General features: G+C 41.0%; 1 protein-coding gene across 1 annotated transcript; it reads right to left on the reverse strand.

Moving 5' to 3' along the window:
- Positions 1–534: 534 nt before the first annotated feature.
- Positions 535–14385, reverse strand: LAP3 (leucine aminopeptidase 3). Its single transcript, XM_018564574.1, has 13 exons — positions 14219–14385; positions 12367–12482; positions 12210–12264; positions 10721–10826; positions 10226–10385; positions 8980–9144; positions 7475–7633; positions 6118–6242; positions 4926–5014; positions 4185–4287; positions 3268–3347; positions 2529–2641; positions 535–786 (listed from the first exon to the last, which is right to left on the reverse strand). Exons 1-13 carry the CDS (start codon positions 14315–14317, stop codon positions 591–593), a joined length of 1566 nt encoding a protein of 521 aa, XP_018420076.1. The 5' UTR covers positions 14318–14385; the 3' UTR covers positions 535–590.
- Between the last annotated feature and the right edge of the window lie 4911 nt (positions 14386–19296).

Here is a 19296-nt window from a genome sequence, read left to right on the forward strand (position 1 = left end):
CCAGCTACCTAACGTCCTAGTATCCAATAGGCCACTTTTTTTATATATTGTATGCATGTAAACATTGCCAGCAAGATCCTGTATGATAGTTGCCATATTTTCATATGGTACATGAACCATTACATGCGTCCCACATGGGTAAGTACCTGGTGCCCCACCATCTGAGATCTTCAGTTCACAGTTCTGCCCGGTGTTGCCTTTTCTTTATAACAGCTCTGGCCTGGCCCTGCGTACATGCATGTTGTGATACTTGTTCTTTTCCAAGGATGGCTGTGTGCAGATCTATCCATATAAATGGGCAGGGAATATAGCAAAGGGGTTTGAGCTTTTTCTTTTGTTTTTTTTGCAGTGATACCAGTTATTTGACAATATATAAATAAAACTGACTGTACAAGAAATAACATGTTTACTTCTATGATACCATTGTATTCACTGACAATAAAATGGCATTAACATGTACATTAATGGTGTGTGATGTGTTAGTTATAAAAAGATAGAAAACTTGTCATTTTAGGTCTTTTGAAGTTAATTAAAAGTTCATAATGCCTAGAAGATTTTCAAAGCTGGCTGCTCATCCATTTTAGTCGGCATTATGTAGGCGTCTTGTCTTTACTGAGTCGATCAGCAAATTCAATCAAGGTCCTTGTGGGGCGCCCCGACATTCCTTTGCGCAAGTAAGGAACCTCGTCCTTGTTTGACATGACGCCAGCGATGTCTAGATGAGCCCAGTGAGGCACGGTGACAAACTCCTTCAGGAACGCAGCTGCTGTACATGCTCCTCCAGACCTGCAAAGTACCATATAGTTAGTCTATGTCTACAATACTGCTATGATTGCAGACAAACCAGTGACATCTTGAAGAGCCCAGTGACCTCAGCTCCTCCATACTGCATGTGGACTAAATAGTGTTTAAAGCCAAGACTTTGTATTTTGCTTTGGATACATCGTTGTTTGCCCTCTGTGTCCCTATTGGGGAGACTTGTCTTTACTTCCCATCACAACAGGAGGTAACATAGTTACCTGTAAAGACAGAGTGTGTGTGTGTGATCTAATTTTAGTGTGCGTGATCTAATTTTAGTGTGTGTGTGTGTGTGATCTAATTTTAGTGTGTGTGTGTGATCTAATTTTAGTGTGTGATCTAATTTTAGTGTGTGTGTGTGTGATCTAATTTTAGTATGTGTGTGTGTGATCTAATTTTAGTGTGTGTGTGATCTAATTTTAGTGTGTGTGTGATCTAAATTTTAGTGTGTGTGTGATCTAATTTTAGTGTGTGTGTGTGTGTGTGTGATCTAATTTTAGTGTGTGTGTGTGATCTAATTTTAGTGTGTGTGTGTGATCTAATTTTAGTGTGTGTTGGAAAAATCTGTCCAACAAGGACCTACAACTAAATTACATTTTTAGTAGTGTGAGGAAGGGTTATAACATGTCCAGCAACAACCTCTCCACTCATTTTGTTTTTGTACAGGCATCAAAGAAACTCATGAAAGAAAATTCTCCCCAATAGGGTCAAAGACAGAAATGAGCATTCTTTCTCACTTTATTCATAACTTATTTAAAAAAAAAAAAAAGTCTGGCGTTATGGAAAATCTCATCAGAATATTCGATGTACCATTAGAGACTTGACAAATGCCATTTAAAATTTTGTTTGATTTTTGGAATGATTGTTTTCTTGAACAAAAACCACTTCATGTAATTTGAGGGATGCCACCCTCAAAGATGCATAAAAAGTACGAGTATTTTTTTTTTTTGCATTGGTAGATGTCCCCCATGGCAGTGTTCAGATCCCCACACCCTCGTTTTTGCAAACCCTTGACATGGAAATGGCCAGAACGGATTTGCAAGATTCGTCCCCAAAAGATTTTAATGTCGTTCAGATTTAAGTTTTCAGACTTTACAATGGGTTCAAGAATACCCCACAGAGCCCATGCACTCTCTCTCATCTCCAATCATTTCTTTTGTGTAATGATATTGCAGTAGTAGCCCATTCTGTTCATACTTCCTTTTGGGTTTTTGGTGTTATTAGGAAAAAAAATTCCATCTCGCTCCTTCGATTATTTTCATCACTGCCGTCAAAAACAATCGTCAACTTGACCCCCATTAACTATTAGAAAATGCAATGGACGTTCTGAAGACAATTTTTTTCAAATGAAATTCTACTGATATATGGCCAGCTTTAGAATTTATTCCCTAAAATCAAGCAGTGTAGATGTTATATGTTCAAAATAGTTTGTGAATGTGAGAGACCTACAAACACGAAAAGCATTTTTTCTTTCATACAAGTAGGTTTTTTTCATTGTATTTATAATGGCAGAATAACGAACAATGCTGGATCTCATTCCATGGCACATAAGGTCACGGAAACTTTATATTAACCTGATGGAATTACACTGTTGACGTATAAATCTACTAGTCCCTGCCATCAAGGAGCTTACCATCTCATTTTACCATGCATAGATAGCTAAAAATGGCTCCCACCACGTGTGAGTGCAATACTGTGAGTTAAGTGGAAAGATTTCATTGTTATCATACCTGCTGTATTTCCCAACATTATTAAGGTCAGCGAGGGCAGACTCTGTCACTTGTTTACTATAGTGCTCAAAGAGAGGCATCCTCCATACTCGGTCCCCTGTCACAGCACTGGCCTAAAAACAGTTAGAAAAACACAAATTCATGGGTTTTAAAAAGGACTTTTGTTAAGCAACAGACATACGTGGACATTTTCTATTATATTGCTTGCATAAAATGTGTAAATAACAAATCAACTCACATTTCAAATTTGCACACAGATTTTTATAGATCACAGAATGGCCAGAGAAAAACAGAAGGTAATAGGCATCTGATTCTACCTTTCAGACAAATGTAATATCTTGAAGAAGAATTAAAGATTATCTATCTATCGGAACTGAACTCATTCAAACTTTGTTCTGTATGAAAATGTACATCGCTTACAGTCCCAGAATCCTTTCAACACTCTCCCAATCATTACCTTTTCAGATTAATCACATGCGTTTCAGCTTATGACGTGGAGGAGCACATACGCAGTCTCTGCTGCATTCTCAACATCCATCTAATAAAAGGGGTCTAGATTTTCCAGACTATGTAGTTATGTATATGAAGGGATAAGACAAGCCTGATTTACATAAGGCATTCACAGCTCCATTCCCCAGCCATGAATACAATTACCGTTTAGCAATTTCACTGGCTTATACATTGTATCTGAAATCTGCAAAGTTATGTAGGAAAAAAAAAATTTAAAAAATCTTTGAACCTCTTGAAGATGAGTCCACAGCCAGGAAGAATTGGTGAATACACCGGTAGCAGCAGATCCTAGGGCCACGTCCATAGCACCTGCGTGAGAGTATATTGTAAGCAAAGAGGAACCTGGGAGACTTCACTCATTCACAGTTAGAGGCTTTGCTGAGCCATATGTGGTTATGCTAGTTGAATGGCCCTCAATATTCTGAGTCACTAACATGGAAACAAGTTTGTAGCTTGATGTTAAACACCTGATCTCCATGTTTTAGGTCAGACGCTCAAATTACTGAAGCCATTGGACAGCATGACAGCCGGGCAACAAGCATTTTCAGGAATATCACCAATGTCACCTTTAATTCTCTCAGTTTAGGTTTCCAATCTGTACTCCCTTTGCAGGACAAATGAAATTTCAACGACTTCCAGAGCTTCCCGAGCACGCTTACCCAGGGCACTTTATTATGCAAAATATCAACTTCAGAAACAGGAATTTATATTGGCCCTTTCCCCTCCATACTTTCCTACCATCAGTGAGGCCAGAAAGTTTTGGGCCAGTAGTAAGGAGCTGAAGGGGAAAGGGGGATGCAGTGCACATTTTGGTTTTTTTAAGCATTTTTACAACGGCATCTGCACATGTCTCAGAGAGGAAACCATGACAGCATGATGACCCTGCACTAGACACTTGTTCTCTTCTGCAAACATTTCTTAGCCATAAAGTTAGCCGACTACCAAACGGACATATTTGTAACACCTTCTAATTCCAAGACCCACCAATTACTTTGCATATCACCCACATCCAGTTTGTTTCATGATATGTTAATAAATAGCAGATCTACCAAAGCAGGTCAAAGGCCATGAATAAAGCTCAAGAACAATTGGAATGCTGTTTTTAGAGTTTCTGTTTTATACTTTTCAATACTTGCATACACATACCAGTTAGAGTTGCTGCATTAACGATGGCTCGTGCATTAAAATTGTGTGCATAACAGAGGGCATCAGCCAACAGCAGTCGTCCTTCTGCATCAGTGTTGTCCACCTATCACAAAATATTCATATTAACCAAATTTTAAACCCCAAAATACATGCAGTTTAAAGCATGAAGGCTTGAACAAATTATACAAATGGTACAGCAGCTTATGATTATAGCAGATCCCAGCAACCAATGCAATAAGTAGAATTAGCTCTTCAGACTCAATGGTTTAAACGGAAGCATCCATGTTTGAAGCAGCAGAACATTTGAATACAAATGTTTATAAAAATGACTACCCTAGGTACATCAAAACTAGTCATGAGCTCCAGGACCAGAAGCCTACATAGGAACCCTCCAGGCATGTATATCTTACCCAACCACACTCCCTCACCACTTCCTCATTTGCAGCATCTCTACTTGTTTAAAGCAGTGGTGTCAGAGATTAGATGGGGACAACCACATGGCAATGCCCTATCTACGTGACATTGTTCGGGCCTGTTGAATGGATGCTCAGGCCCAAACAATGTCATATAGGGAAGGTCATGTACTCCACCATATCTACACGCGAGGAATCTGACATCAAGTGCAGGCAGTGAATGCAGCTGGGCAAGTATACATGCCTGGGGTGGTGTCAGCTATGTGGAAACACTATCAGTTTCTAAAAGTAGATTGTACATTGCCTTTAAGACCAGCACATATTTTACCTGAATTGTCTTCCCATTCTTTGCCCTTACAACGTCACCAGGTTTACTTGCTCTGCCGCTGGGCATATTTTCACACAGTGGAGCCAAACCTGGAGAAAATTTGCAACGTAGATTAATTTATCAACCAGCTCTGAACATAGTACAAATTAATGTGATTTGTTGGTGTCAAAGTCTAAAGGCCTTAGAAGTAATCTGCTTTACAGCTTTTAATAGAATTATTAAATCAAACTGGATTTCAGCAAGTGGCCAGATATTCCATTTTAAATGAATAGCACAAGACTGTTACAGCTATACAGAATGGGGGAGCACATGTGAAAATACTATCTCTAATATCAATCTTTTAGATTGTGGGCCCTCCTTACCATCTTGTCTTGAATTGTATTGCGATTGTAATGTCTTCCTTATATTGTAGAGCGCTGCTCAAACTGTTGGCGCTATATATATCCTGTATGATAACAGATCAATATGTTTTGCCTACTTGTGCAATTTAAAAACACATTCTGTTGGATTCTTTGCTATGCTGTGGGGGTCGCTCATAGGACTGTGCATGTTTTACTTCTAGACTTGAGGTATGCTTTAATAAATATATGTCTATGTAAATACATGTAAACAGGAGCGGTTACAGAGCACATGCGGAGTAAAAGTGTGAATGAAGCCTCAAGCCAGGTGCGCTCGCGTAAGCAACGATGGAGGAATCTGCTCTATTTTTTTGTTCAGTCCACGAGTTGAAGAAAAAAAAAAAAAAGGAAGAACTGTGTACACCCAGCTTTAGGCTGGTCATACACTAGTAGGTTTTTTTTTTTAATTCAGATTGTGGACTGAGCAAACAGATTCCCCCACTCAGGCAAAACAGCATAGATAGGGAAATCCCCCTGCTGCACTATTGTATTCTGACAGCAGTGGGTGTTCCACTGTCACAATACGCTAACAGTGACTAGCCGACTGGCTACAGTCACTGTGCAGCCAGTTGCAGCTCCTTCAATTTTCAGACTAAGATGTCCGGCAGGAGGCTACCGACAGGGCAACCCATGGAGCGAATTTCAGCCAGTTCATCAAGAACCAGATGAAATTCAATCCATGTATGGCCAGCTTTACTCTGCATTCCATTAAATACCTCCAGACCAAATGAAGTACTGTTATGGATACAAGGCCACCTTCGTTTAACTGAAGGTCTTTACTTACATATACCTACCAATCAGATTAATGGGCAGCTTGAGTGTTGCAGCAGTTAATATGGCAGAAGAGACAGTAGCAGCTCCACCCATATCTGCTCTCATCGCATCCATTCCTGATGATGGCTTTATCGAAATCCCACCACTAAAATAAATCAATATAAAAAAAGAGAAATCAGATGGGATAGCAAAATGAAATGAATGCTAAGGGTTATGAAAAATGTCATATTAAAGTAAAGAAAATATCTATAAAACTAGGGATGCACCGATACCAGTTTTCCGGTTTTGAGAACTGATATTTAGCTTTTGGTACCAGTACTTCCGCTAGTATGGAGCCGGGCTCCTGGCCAATCAGGAAGGTGGGCGGCGTGTGATTACATGCTGCCTGGCTTCTTGACTGTGCAGGAAGCCGACTCCATGCTGTTTGGCCGGGAAGCCAGCTTCCCAGTCAATCAGCATGGAACTGGCTGTTTTGCTTTACCGATATGTCAATACCTGCAGCCCAGGTTCCTGATTGGCTAGGAAGCTGGCTCCATGTTCCCTCGTGGCACTGCCGGTCAGAAGAAATCTCCCTCCGACCCGAAGTTCCCGTATCGGAGGCAAGTATTGCAGCATTCCTATTTAAAACTATTACACATTCCCTTTAGGTACGCTGGGTCCTATGTCCAGCTCCACAAAAGTGGCAAGGTAGACTAAGATGCTAGTCTATGAACATGCATGAGGAGGGCACCAGGATCAGGAAATATTACAAATGAAGGAATTGGTCCCCGTTCACACCTAGGCATTTTGTTGCTCAAAGATAAGCATGGCAAAATTCTCAGGTGTGAACAAGGGCCATAGCATTGAATGGGATTCCTTGCCTTGAGCGGTTTGTTACGTTTAGCTTTGAGTGAGAAAATGCCTAGGTGTGAACGGCGCATTATAAAATCTTGAGTTGGGATAACATGTAACCCAGGGATGTGGTCTATATCCAACTCACAAAGATGCAGCTATTCTTTTTTTGCTTTTAATCACAACTCTCTTCTTTCGCCCCAGAATAACAATAATGGTGCTCACCATGCCAGTGTATGCCACTATATACACACATCTGAAAGGGCAAGTTGTAGTACAAGGATTTACCAGCAGGTGGCATCGCTCGATCAGTGAGCAGCAGGGGTCCCTAGTTTTGTGTGGAGAACATTTTTTTTCTCATTGAAAGCTCATTTAATATTTTTCCTGCCAAAGAAATAACCAAGGACATGACCACAAAATAGTTTGACAAAAATCTATAGTTACATAACATCTAGCAGAAGTTAAATTGCTTAAAGGATTTCAGATATCAGTTTCAGAGACAGCAAAGTCACATTTTAACACCAACACTCTATTTAGCTATGGCACCTGTCAAAAGTGACTCCCTTCCCGACAAAGACGAGGGGCGGCTCCTTAGGGTCAGGGCTGCCAGTATAGTGAATTTCCAGCAACACTGGAGGTATGTCAGACCCTTTGGCCACACTTAAAAATGCTCCCATCTGTTGCTCTTCTATCCATTGCTGTGACCTGCGGAGAAATTAAAAAAAACATGTTTTACTCTTTTTAGAATGAAAAACATTAAAAAAAAAAAAAAGTAATAAAACAAAAAGATATTTACATGTAATGATGAGATTGCACAGGAGTTAAAAAGGAAGCTCTAGTGAGTATCAGCGGGTCTACCATAGAAAAACGTAAAGGAAAAAGGGTCTGTTTTGCCCATATTGATTGTTAGGATTCAATGATGTTCACTGTTCAGTCTAGAATTTTCAACCTGAGATCAGTTGATTTTTAAATCAACTTCTGTCATGCTGAGTGGTACTGATAGGGCCACCCCCAGACTCAGCAGGAAACCGCTGCAAATTGAGCTACCTTTAGTTAACATAAGGTGTCATGAATTCTGTCCCCACGCCAACTCTTCCTGTAATGTACGTTCAATACCTTTATATTCCCAAATTTTAATCTCTTGTTCATATGGAAAATTTCCATTTCAGGATAAGTACTTCCATGTGTACCTTGTTGTAGTCTGGCTTACAAAACGTCTGTCCTAGGAGCATCACATGGATTTTTTTAATTCCAGTGGTGGTCCAGTCTTGTCTATGGTTCGTTTCCCCAATTTAGATCCCTCTGGTGGGGCATTTTGTACACAATTCCATGTATAAACTGGAGGAAAACTTCCTTTCTACATGTAACAATAAACCTTGGCCCAATCTTCTACAAAGATAGACAGTGCCAGTAGAGGAATTCATCAAGATTTCCCAATAACTTCTCCAAATTCTACAACACTATACATGTGGGCAATCACTGTATATGACATGCATTTTTTCTACAACCCTAAAGCTAAAAGTTTATTTGCACCTTTAGTTGAAGGCCTAGGATAGCAAAAACCAGACCATGCTCTGCCACACTAACTGCAAACAGGAACCTTTTCCAAGTGTCTTTTTGCATAGTGTTTACAACTTCTGGCACTCTATCCATAGTAAGGCAGACAACATGCTGCAATACCAAGCAGTACACATTAGTGCAGGACCCACCCCAGCATGATGCAGTAGCAGCACACGGATTAAGGCATCACTCTGGTCTCCCTTCCTGTAACCATGTTTCCTGTAAGCAATAGAACCCTGGTAACTTCTGCTTCTACCCATCCCAGAGTGCTGCCCTGCAGAGGATTAGAGGATGTTGTGTACAAATTAATTGATTGTGATTAGAAATAAAGAAATAATTTGATCATATGATTTTTAGTTCAGCATCTTCCTGGAGTTCAACTTGAAATAATTTTAAACAGAGCCACCGCACAACTGCTCTGCACACCGTTAACGTAGAAACAATGTTACAAGGGACATTACTTTTATATTATACACAGATACAAGACGCACCTTGTGAACACCTTCACATTGCCTCCCAAACTTTCCAACTTCTCCTCAAATATCTGAGCAAACTTGGTAGGTGTCATGTAGTTTGCAGGTGTTTCCATCAGATAGCGAGCCAGGTTCTGTCCCTCTGCATAGGACACTCCTTTCTGCCAGGCCTCTCCTTCTTGGCTAAAATAGAAAAATACAATTTATTGTCAAGCTCCCATTACTAATCGCACATTATTTGACAAGTTGTATATCAGAATAGCAAGAACATCCCTCATTACAATATGATTTTGGCATAGACTATGACTACAAAGACTACTGGGTAGGCTATGGAAATCTTATTTTTGTGGTGAAATCTGGCCTATGGATGATGGAAAGAAAGTTTTCTGGCCATTGTGAATTAAAGTGTATGTATCCCTTAAAACTGATAATTAAGTAATGCATTAACTGGTACATGTTTCTTCTTATGCCACTAAACACTGTTTTACTAGGATATACCTTGTGGTCCTGCCAGTTCTCCTCCCCCCTGTTGCTTTCTCAATACACTAGGTATGGAAAGATATGTGTCCTAGAGTGGGCAATTTGAATCTCTCGTTCTAATGTGGGAGCTTCATGACACCGTGCCCAAGTCTTGCAGTCAGAATGCTGCTGACACTATCCCCCCACCCCTTCCCCACACAGACAATGTGGGTTGCACCTTTTAACTGGCAAGGAGTGTCCAGAAATGTCAATTGTCCCTCTATCCCTGCCTACAGGGAGATAACTATTGCAGCTCTGTGGATGCGACATTGGCAGCAGCTGCCGAATGTCACAAGGAGTCTTTGCCCCCAGCTCTCAGATTCTGGGGATAACACTCTAAATGACAGTCACGTCACCACCATGAAAACAATGGAAACTGGGGTATTTAGAATGTTTTAATAGTAAAGTAAAAATAATTAAACTATTAAAAATTGCCACCAATTTCAGGACACCTCCTATGTAAATTTCATCCATGTGCCAAACCAAAGAGAGTTGATTCTGAACTGTTCTCTGAAACACACACACACACAGTTGCTGAGGACACTGCAATGGTAGGAAAATGGCTGTACCCTTAAGGTTAAAATAAATATAGCTGAAGTAACTGACAAAGACTCCAGAATGAGGGAACAGCCAACTTTTACCACACCTGCAAACATATATGTAGGACATTAAATAATACCGGGGTTATCTTTGTGGACACTTTCATATAAAAGGTTTGTTTACCAAGTATTGATCTACATTATACCTCCCATACTGCCTTGTAGAAACAAGTTTCTTCTTTTTCTTCTTAAGCTCATCATATTCAAACAGGCCGAGAAGGGCACCTTCCGCTGCTGCCTGGGCATCTCCACAAGGGTCCACTTCAACTTGTTCAAATTCCATATCCTGCAGCTGTCTGCAGCCCACTGGATGGCAAATCATAGAAGAAAAAACACATTCAAACAAAGAGTTAATTTCATTAGTCTATACCCTAACCCGATATAACCTGTGCATAGTGGACACATGCTGCTGTGCTTGCTATTTTTTTTAGCACCTAGGTGTGAACTGAAGCCATACAACACAAGGCAAACTGTCTTGTTCTTCAGCTGGGCATTGCTGCCCAAAGCCGCTTGTGTAAATTAACCCTCCTAATGCGTTTTGCAGAGTTCCTGTTTTCACAGTCAGTGTGGCGTGATTCACACTGCACTTCCACTACCACTACCACCACCACCACCACCACCAGAAGACCAAAGACAATTACCTGACACTGCAGTTCTGATGTTCTCCTTCCTCTCATTCCAAACCTCATGTTGATTAAAACCAGCAGATTCTTTCCCCAACCCAACCACTACAACACTGGGAAATTCCTGAAATAGAACAAGGAGAAAAATTACTTCTCTAGCATATATAGTGCAAAAACGTTTGGTTTGTCTATAGTGTGGAAGGGTTAAAACTTCTGTTTTTACTTCCCCCTGTGTCCCCTTTGGGGATATATTCCCTCATTTCCTATAAGTGGTGACAGGAGTCAATATGATAAAAAGTGATTGGAGTTGAACAACAGAGACAGCAAAACAAAAAAAACAAAAAAGGAAGAATTTTTACAGAAGGAAAACGATTAGAACCTTTCGGTTACTGTTCCTGTGACACCGGTCCCCTATTTTTGCCCTGTGTCATCACAGGAGCAAGAAGTGAATGGAATTCTTCCTGAATAAAACTTAGTTCCAATCTTTCCCTCTCCCATCCAAAAAAAAAAATGTTTGGCATTGGGCTGTAATGTACACCTGTAATTCTTAGTTAAAGTTAATCTTAAAGCACACGGCCGAAAACACAGATTAAATACACATAGGTGAGCTGTTTAACCTTCGGATTTAAGTTAATTGTGTTCCGAGATTTGCACAGCTCTGCTCCACAGCACTGTCTGGCACGGTAGGAGATCTGATTTTTTTTCTGCTGCAGTTAAGTAAAACTTACAGGTCTTCTGCCTCCCCAAGCCAGAAATTGTCAGTGAAAGGAGAAACAGCAGACTGATGCGATCTAACACTCTGCACTTTCATCCTATCAGCATGTTCCTTGTAAACATGAGTACTACAGCACAGCTGACTGGCTCCTTGTGCTGCTTCTTCCTCTCCCAGACTGAACTCTGGTGTAAAGGGGATTCCAAGAGTCTGACACCAACTCAAACTCAGGCATTTACACTGCTTGCATTAAAAAACTACATTCAATAAAGCCTTGTATTCTTTTCACAGGATGCAAGGTGTTGTGTGAATGGAGGAAAGGAAAGGGGGGGGGCAGAGAGGAGGGTCGGGTATGTGACTGAATCTCCTCCTTCACAGAACACCTTGCAGTCTGTAAAAAGAAAACAAAGAATTTGTGAGTGGAGGAGAGAAGATGAGGGGGTGGCTATGAAACTGGAGCCCTTCATTTATGCAGCCACATCTCTCGCCCCTGCAGCTCCGGAAGTTGGTGCTGCCTATGTTATCCCAGGGATGCGAATCAAAGTATTCTAAAGTAAACAAGACAGAGTAAATAATTTCACACATCACAAGAGATCACTTATTTTTCCCCTTATTAATTTGGAGAAATGTATGTGGCTGGAGTTCAGCTTTCAGGCCCACTTTAAAGAAGGAATATTAGTGTAAATATTGTTTGATTATTTAAAACAAAATAGTATATAAGTATAAGTATCTGACCCTGAAGATTGTAAGTCTTGATACAATTTACAGTGAAATGCGTCCGATAGAAAAGAATACCTCATGTAACCCATAAAATATCCGTGATTTGCCTTTCTTGAGGGAAGATCCAGATCTGCAGGTGAAACAGACAACATACCGGTTTAATTGCACCAAACTGCAGTAACCACTACAAAGGTAGAACATATACCGAACAGTAGCAGAAGATATACATTACCTTGTCAGCTGATCTCTTAGCTTCCCGGACACAATATTATCAAACCTGTCCCCTGCCTGGGTGAAGACCAGGCTCTCTTCCGCCTTGTTTTTTTCATATACACCTAACACAAGGCCCTAGAACAACAACAAAAATGTGACAGGTGTCTTACAAATCATAAGTGGCTGTATATGTTCTGCATTTATATATATATATATATAAGCTGATGAAAATAGATATTGAAATGGAACAGATACACACGTACAGAAATGTCATGATGAAATAAAGAATGCAATGCTACTGCTGATATAAAAATGGTTCAAACTGTATTTGAAAACAATGTTATTGTGCAATTGCATAGGTTTGCCAGTACGAACAATTTTCTTTCAACTTTCTTCCTTTTATTTTTTAAGGAAGGCATGCAAGGTGCATTCATGTGTTTGGGTGATTTCTAGGTGCTATCAGGGAGGGAAAAAGGGGGGGTCAAACAGCTGTTCATGAGTTAGGACAATTCAGCCACTCTCCCCGAATTTTATTAAACTTAGCAGGGCACCCGCTGGCCTTATAATCTCTCTTGTATATCTGAAGCAAGAACATTCCTATGAAATTAGGGACACAGGGTAAATTATTTATTATAGGTATTTATATAGTGCCATTAATTTCTGCAGCACTTTACATATAAATCAGTCCCTGTACTCTAGGGTCCCAATTTCACATGCACGAACTATGGCCAATTTAAACAGAGCCAATAAACCTTCCAGCATGTATTTGCAGTGTGGGAGGAAACCCACAAAGAAACAAGGAGAACATGCAAACTCCATGCAGACAGCGTCCTGGGCAAACCCAGAATCAAACCGAGGACCTCAGTGCTGCAAGGCAGAAATGATAATCACTACACCACTGTGCATTATTATATATGGGCAGCTAGTTATGGTCCACTCAGAAAGGACTGACACACTTTTACAAACAGACCATTACTGATAAGTAAAAGCTAGTGATCCAAGACCCAGAAATCCAACAGCAAGCTGATACCTGATCTGGCTTTCAGCCAAGCTGCCCCGTAAGGGCCTGTTCACATATTTTTAGGTCCTGATCAGGTGCGGATCTGCAGACGCGGTGCTACTCATGCAGTGCGTTTTTTATGCGTTTTTGGTCCGGATGCTGACATTACAGGCAATACATTATGTCTGTTTGTTATTGCGGCCTGCAGATTCCTCCCTCTCCCCAGTTGTGTCTGCAACTACATTTTTTCAGTAATGGATGTTGCACAGTCTTGCACACTGACTGCAGCAAAGAGGGGAGAGGGGAGGGGGGGTGGTGGGTTGTCATATATGGAAAGAGGGGACAAGAACACCATATATTGAGAAGAAAGGGAAATCTACCTGCATCATATTAACCCCCACATGACAAACTTTATTTGGATTACATGACCAGCATACAGTTAGTCAACATACAAGATGCATACATTTTTTTAATTTTTTTTTGCTTAGCTGCATTGCGTTCCGTTTCCGTTCCTGCCACGTTCGTGCGTTCCCTGACCGGACAAAATGTGACATGCAGTATTTTTTCTGTCGTAACGGACTGCGCACGTGAGAACTGTAGCCCATAAAACACATAGGGATACATTGGGATGCATTTTTAGTGCAGGTCAGCAAAGAAACCGGACGTCGTGTGAACAGGCCCTAAACTGTGCCCAGCGTGAATGTCAGAGATATTGCCATGCATACTGCGGCATGGACAGGGATAGTGGTGAGCAAAGCACAATGTGCTGTCTGTAGACCAATCATGATAATAATTGTGACATGTTAACAGTACATTCAGTCAATAATCAAATAGTGATCCGAGTCCATGACAGGGACAGCCATCAGCTCACCTTCCTGCCAGTGTTGTAGCACTGAGCTGACTGTGACAGGCGCCTGCAGCAGCCGTGGTAAAGACTCCTCTGTAGGACACATCTGACCGGCTGCAACATGATGACTGCCAAGACCTGTCAGCTAGTGCCCTCTAACATGTGACTGGAGGCGCACAGTGATGATATCATGACAGAGTACACAGAGTACCCGCCCACTGCCCTACCACGGAGAGGATCCCAGACTCCGCCCCCACCATCATACAGCCTCTCTTCCTTCTTGCAGGCTTGTATTATTATAACTTCGGTCTGCCACCTAGTGGTAGTGGACAGAATAGTATTAGGAGAAGGAGGAGGCATAATACACTCCTCATATAACAAGTCCTGTGCACTGCAGACTCAGTAAGGCACAGGGGATGTACATACTATTATTATTATACAGGACTTATATAGTGCCAACAGTTTGCGCAGCGCTTTACAATATAAGGAAGACATTACAATCACAATACAATTCAAGACAAGATGGTAAAGAGGGCTCTGCCCCTGAGGGCTTACAATCTAACTGACCCACAATTACCAATCCCACACCATCTCACTGCAAGCTTCTAAAAGCTCTCCTTGTATCATACTTTGTAACTTGCACCCTTTTGTTGCTTTATGTTCTGCGCTGTATATGGTTGGCAATTGCCTGGTTTGCAGGAATGTCCCATATTTATAAAGCATGTTTAATATGCAACACTTTTCTGGCTGAATGCTCCCTTTTAAAGCCAAACGCTGGGAAAAAAATATAATTTACACATCGTGCTGGGTGTGCAAATTATCATTGTAATACTGGTTGTTATGTGAGGAGGGTCATTGCAATGTGCAGCCGACAGCACCTTAGCAACCAATGACACTGTGCAGCCAACAGCATCTTAGCAACCAATCACACTGTGCAGCCGACAGCACCTTAGCAACCAATCACACTGTGCAGCTGACAGCAATTTAGCAACCAATCACACTGTGCAGCCGACAGCACCTTAGCAACCAATCACACTGTGCAGCTGACAGCAATTTAGCAACCAATCACACTGTGCAGCCGACAGCACCTTAGCAACCAATCACACTGTGCAGCTGACAGCAATTTAGCAAGCAATCACACTGTGCAGCTGACAGCTTCCTAGCAGCCAAGGATGCTGTGTGGCTTAGGGGCTGAACGTGGACTGAGGGCAGAGTATCTGCAGTATGGACACTCTGGCCTCAGTGCCGGCCTCCATGTGACAAATTCATGTACTCTGATATCACAGCACACTGTGAGCTTCATACGCAGTATGCGTTAGAAGCTGCTGTACAAGTTAGCTAGAGCCCACCACATTTCCTGGCTGGAGGACATCCAGCACCATGTAGCACTTTCACTTTCTGCCTTACTGTCCCTGACCCACCCCTTTCATTCATTGGATTTCCCTTCTTTCAATCATGGAGGCTCAGTATCACATGAGGGTATAACCTGGGGTGGACCTGCACACAAAGCTGTCTGGTCCTGGCGATTTATTTTTAATAAGTTTGTCTAATGTGTTTGGAACCTAGATTTCTGTCAGCCACGGAAGTACATTAAGTACATTGTTATTAGCATCACTGTACTGACTATCAAACCCGTCTTTTTTGTTTGTATAAAACTGAGGAGAACAATACATTTAATACATCTGCCTTCTCCTTATCACTCCAACTCTCCATGTTCATCTTTTATGCGGCCTACATTTTCTGTCCTTACCTTTTTACTATTGATATATCTGAAGATTTTTGGCGGGGATTAGTTTTACTTACTGTAAAAATATGTTTTTCACATTTTATTTCAGCTGCCCTGATTGCCATTTTATATCTCATGTTGCATTTCTTGGAGTCCTGAAATGCAGAGAATGTTCCTTCCAATTGGTGGTTTTTTTAAAGCCAGTCTTTTCTCATTCATTTTCCTTTTTACACTAGAATCACATTGGTTTTATTCTTTTATATGTGTTGCCTATTGGAATATTCCAGCAAATGCAGTTGTTTAAGCCCTTAAAACACTCTGACTTGTCTGCCGTGTTCTTTGTTAAGAGTATTTGATCCTCATGAATATTGTGCAGTAAAGAGCGCAGCTTAATGAAGTTAGTCTTGAAATTTAGCATTCTTGTCATACAAATATGACTCTTTCTATCCATCTATTTTATTATGCTTAAAGTAACTCTAATCTCAGGAGTTAAAAGACAACTATGGCTTAACCTTTTTTGGCCATAGTTCTCTTTAGGCTCACAGGAAGATATTTACTATGTCCTGCTGTGACCCAAAACTCAGCATCTAGCAGGCTATTGGCCATTATAGGCTGACAGCACAGAGCCGCACTGCGGCCAGGAACGATCGTAACAATATTGTCGGGATCCATACCTCCACCTAATTGGCATCTGGCTCTGCCTCTCTAGAACGAGTGCCAGCTGTGTGCTAAGTCAGCGGTGGAGGATTGGAGAGGGGAGGGGGCAATCCCTGTAGTGAGCGGTGACTGACAGTCATCACTCTGCAGGGAGAAGATCGGGAACTGAGTGATCAGAGGTTTGTGATCTCTCAGTTCTCGATCTATAGATCCGACATGTGACAGCTTCAGTGTCACACGTCGGCTCTAATTATGGGAATGAGTGTATTTCACCCATAATTCTCCTTCACATCTTAAAAATACATTCAAGTACCTTAACTATTAACAAGAATGTATCGTGTTTGTGTATCACTCAGCTGTAGATCCTCAAATCATCTCTGAATTGGTGCTGACACTGTCCTTCCATGTGCAAGGTGACTACATTTGTTCCTCATGGTCCCTGTGTGTGTGTTGTAAAGTAGACACCGTTCCAAGCTCCCGTGATGGACTACATTCTCATGTTTAGTTTACTAATTTGTATTGAGATTGTAGTCCAGCATGGGAGCGAGCATGGAGCGTTGGCTATTTATTAACAATCGCTTATAAAGCCATCCACAACTCTGCCCCCGGATATACCTCAAACCTTGTCTCAAAATATCACCCTAACCATCCCCTCTGCTCCTCCCAAGCCCTCCTGCTTTCCAGCTCCCTTGTCAACTGCTCCCATACTCGCCTCCAGGACTTCTCTAGAGTCTCTCCCATCCTCTGGAACTCTTTACCTCAACCTGTCCATCTATCTCCCACCTTGATTGCCTTTAGACCGCTTGAAAGCTCACTCCCATGATAGGCTACAATCTCAATACAAATTAGTAAACTAAACATGAGATTGTAGTCCAGATTTATAAATCTGTCGTCCACGCGGCTCTACTGCCACTAGATGGTGCTGAGCAGCATCTAGTGGCGTCAGCCCCTTTGTTGGTGGGAAGGTTACACTTTTTTTTTTACACAAGTTTTTTACACAAGTTTGTTACTGCCTTTATGCTAAGTAAAAGGGTTTGGGTATGGAAAGTGTTGGAGTTTGCTTTATTGTCTGGGATAACATAGAATGGATTGGTATTTAGGAGGACACTTGTGCTTTTACCTTAAGTTTAAGACATGGTCAACTGTTGTCACCATCAGAAACCTGTACCGAGAAATGCCATGCAGCCAACTCTGAAGTAGACAGACAGTGGCTGCAAAGAGAGCACCAAAGGATAAAACGAGGTGAAAGTATTGTATTTTGTTAATGGCAATTGTTTAGAATACATATTACTTGTAACAAACTAAATGTCATTCAGTTATTGTTTACATCTGCTTTAATATTCTGACAGTGACTTAAAGTCTTGTGTTATTTATGCCACTGTCTATACACATGGTTTTATCTCACTTCTGCTTGCCAGAATAACCATAGCCTGATGAATTAAGTAATCAAAGCAACTTGATACTTTTAGTTGAAAGATGACTCTGTACAGAGAGTTCAGCTTTCTACCCGTTCTTACTGTCTGAAACTCTACTTCTAAGCCAGTCAGTTCTGCAATGGCTGCACATTCAAAACAAGGTAATGGCATAGCAATAAAGGGAGTGTAACAAACTTCATGAAGCTTTAGCCAATGTGACGTTAATCAATTGAGCTTTTTTCAGAGTGCCCTGGAACCCCAAATCCCTGGGCTCGCTTTTATAAATATACAGACTTCAACTATGTAGGCAGTGGTTTGATCCTCCAACCCCTTCCCCAATGACCCATTACTGCAGCAGGCAACATCACTGCCAATTAGTGAGTTGCAAGAGATGGAGGGCTAAAGGGTCAAACATCCAATTAGAAGTATTTGCATAAAAGACACTACGTCTGTTGGTGCCGGTTATTGCACTCCAATGACATTTCTCTAACATTAGTTTCAAGTACACTTATATATCTAGCTCTTTCCTATGTGCTTTGTAAATTACCTACAGCCATTAGGCAATTACTTCCTGTCCTGACAACATTACCAGCACCAGGTAGGGATCAAATGTTTAAGGATTGTCTTCAGATCATTGAGGAGATCCTTGCAGTAAAGTCTCTTGACCATTGTCTGTGAAGGTTCTCATTTATCCAGGTCATGGTAGTAGTAAATAGAAAAAACACTACCACTATGGTGTATGAAAATACACAGCAATAGGTATGATTGATGACCTATTTGCATACAAAAAGAATAGATACCACCTCTGAAGGATAGTTTGGCGGAAAAAAGAGGTTATACTTCAACCAGTCTCAATAATTAGCCTATTGGCTTACTTTATTACTAATACTAAATATATACTAATAAAGTAAGCCAGTAGGCTAATTATTGAGACTGGTTGAAGTATAACCTCTTTTTTCCGCCAAACTATCCGTCAGAGGTGGTATCTATTCTTTTTGCATGGTAGTAGTAAGTCACATTCGACTGGATGTGTTCTGTAATTTTGAAGATGTTTTGTAGGTTATCCAAGCCACTTCTTCAGTCCTAATGAGTGTCCTAATTAGTGTTGGGAAGAAACGCCAGCATTTATATCTATACAGGTAGCATTGACACCATGATGATTGGATTAAGGTGTCTGTGCTACCTGCTTGGATATAAATGCTGGGGTATCTTCCTGACACTCATCATAACCGAAGAAGTGACTTGTAGAAGCTATGAACACAATCAAGATGTCAGATCAAGTCCAATGGAATTATTATTATTAT

This window comes from Nanorana parkeri, unplaced genomic scaffold (genome assembly GCF_000935625.1).
Source record: "Nanorana parkeri isolate BGI_ZX_2015 unplaced genomic scaffold, ASM93562v1 scaffold760, whole genome shotgun sequence".
Taxonomy (NCBI): Eukaryota; Metazoa; Chordata; class Amphibia; order Anura; family Dicroglossidae; genus Nanorana; species Nanorana parkeri.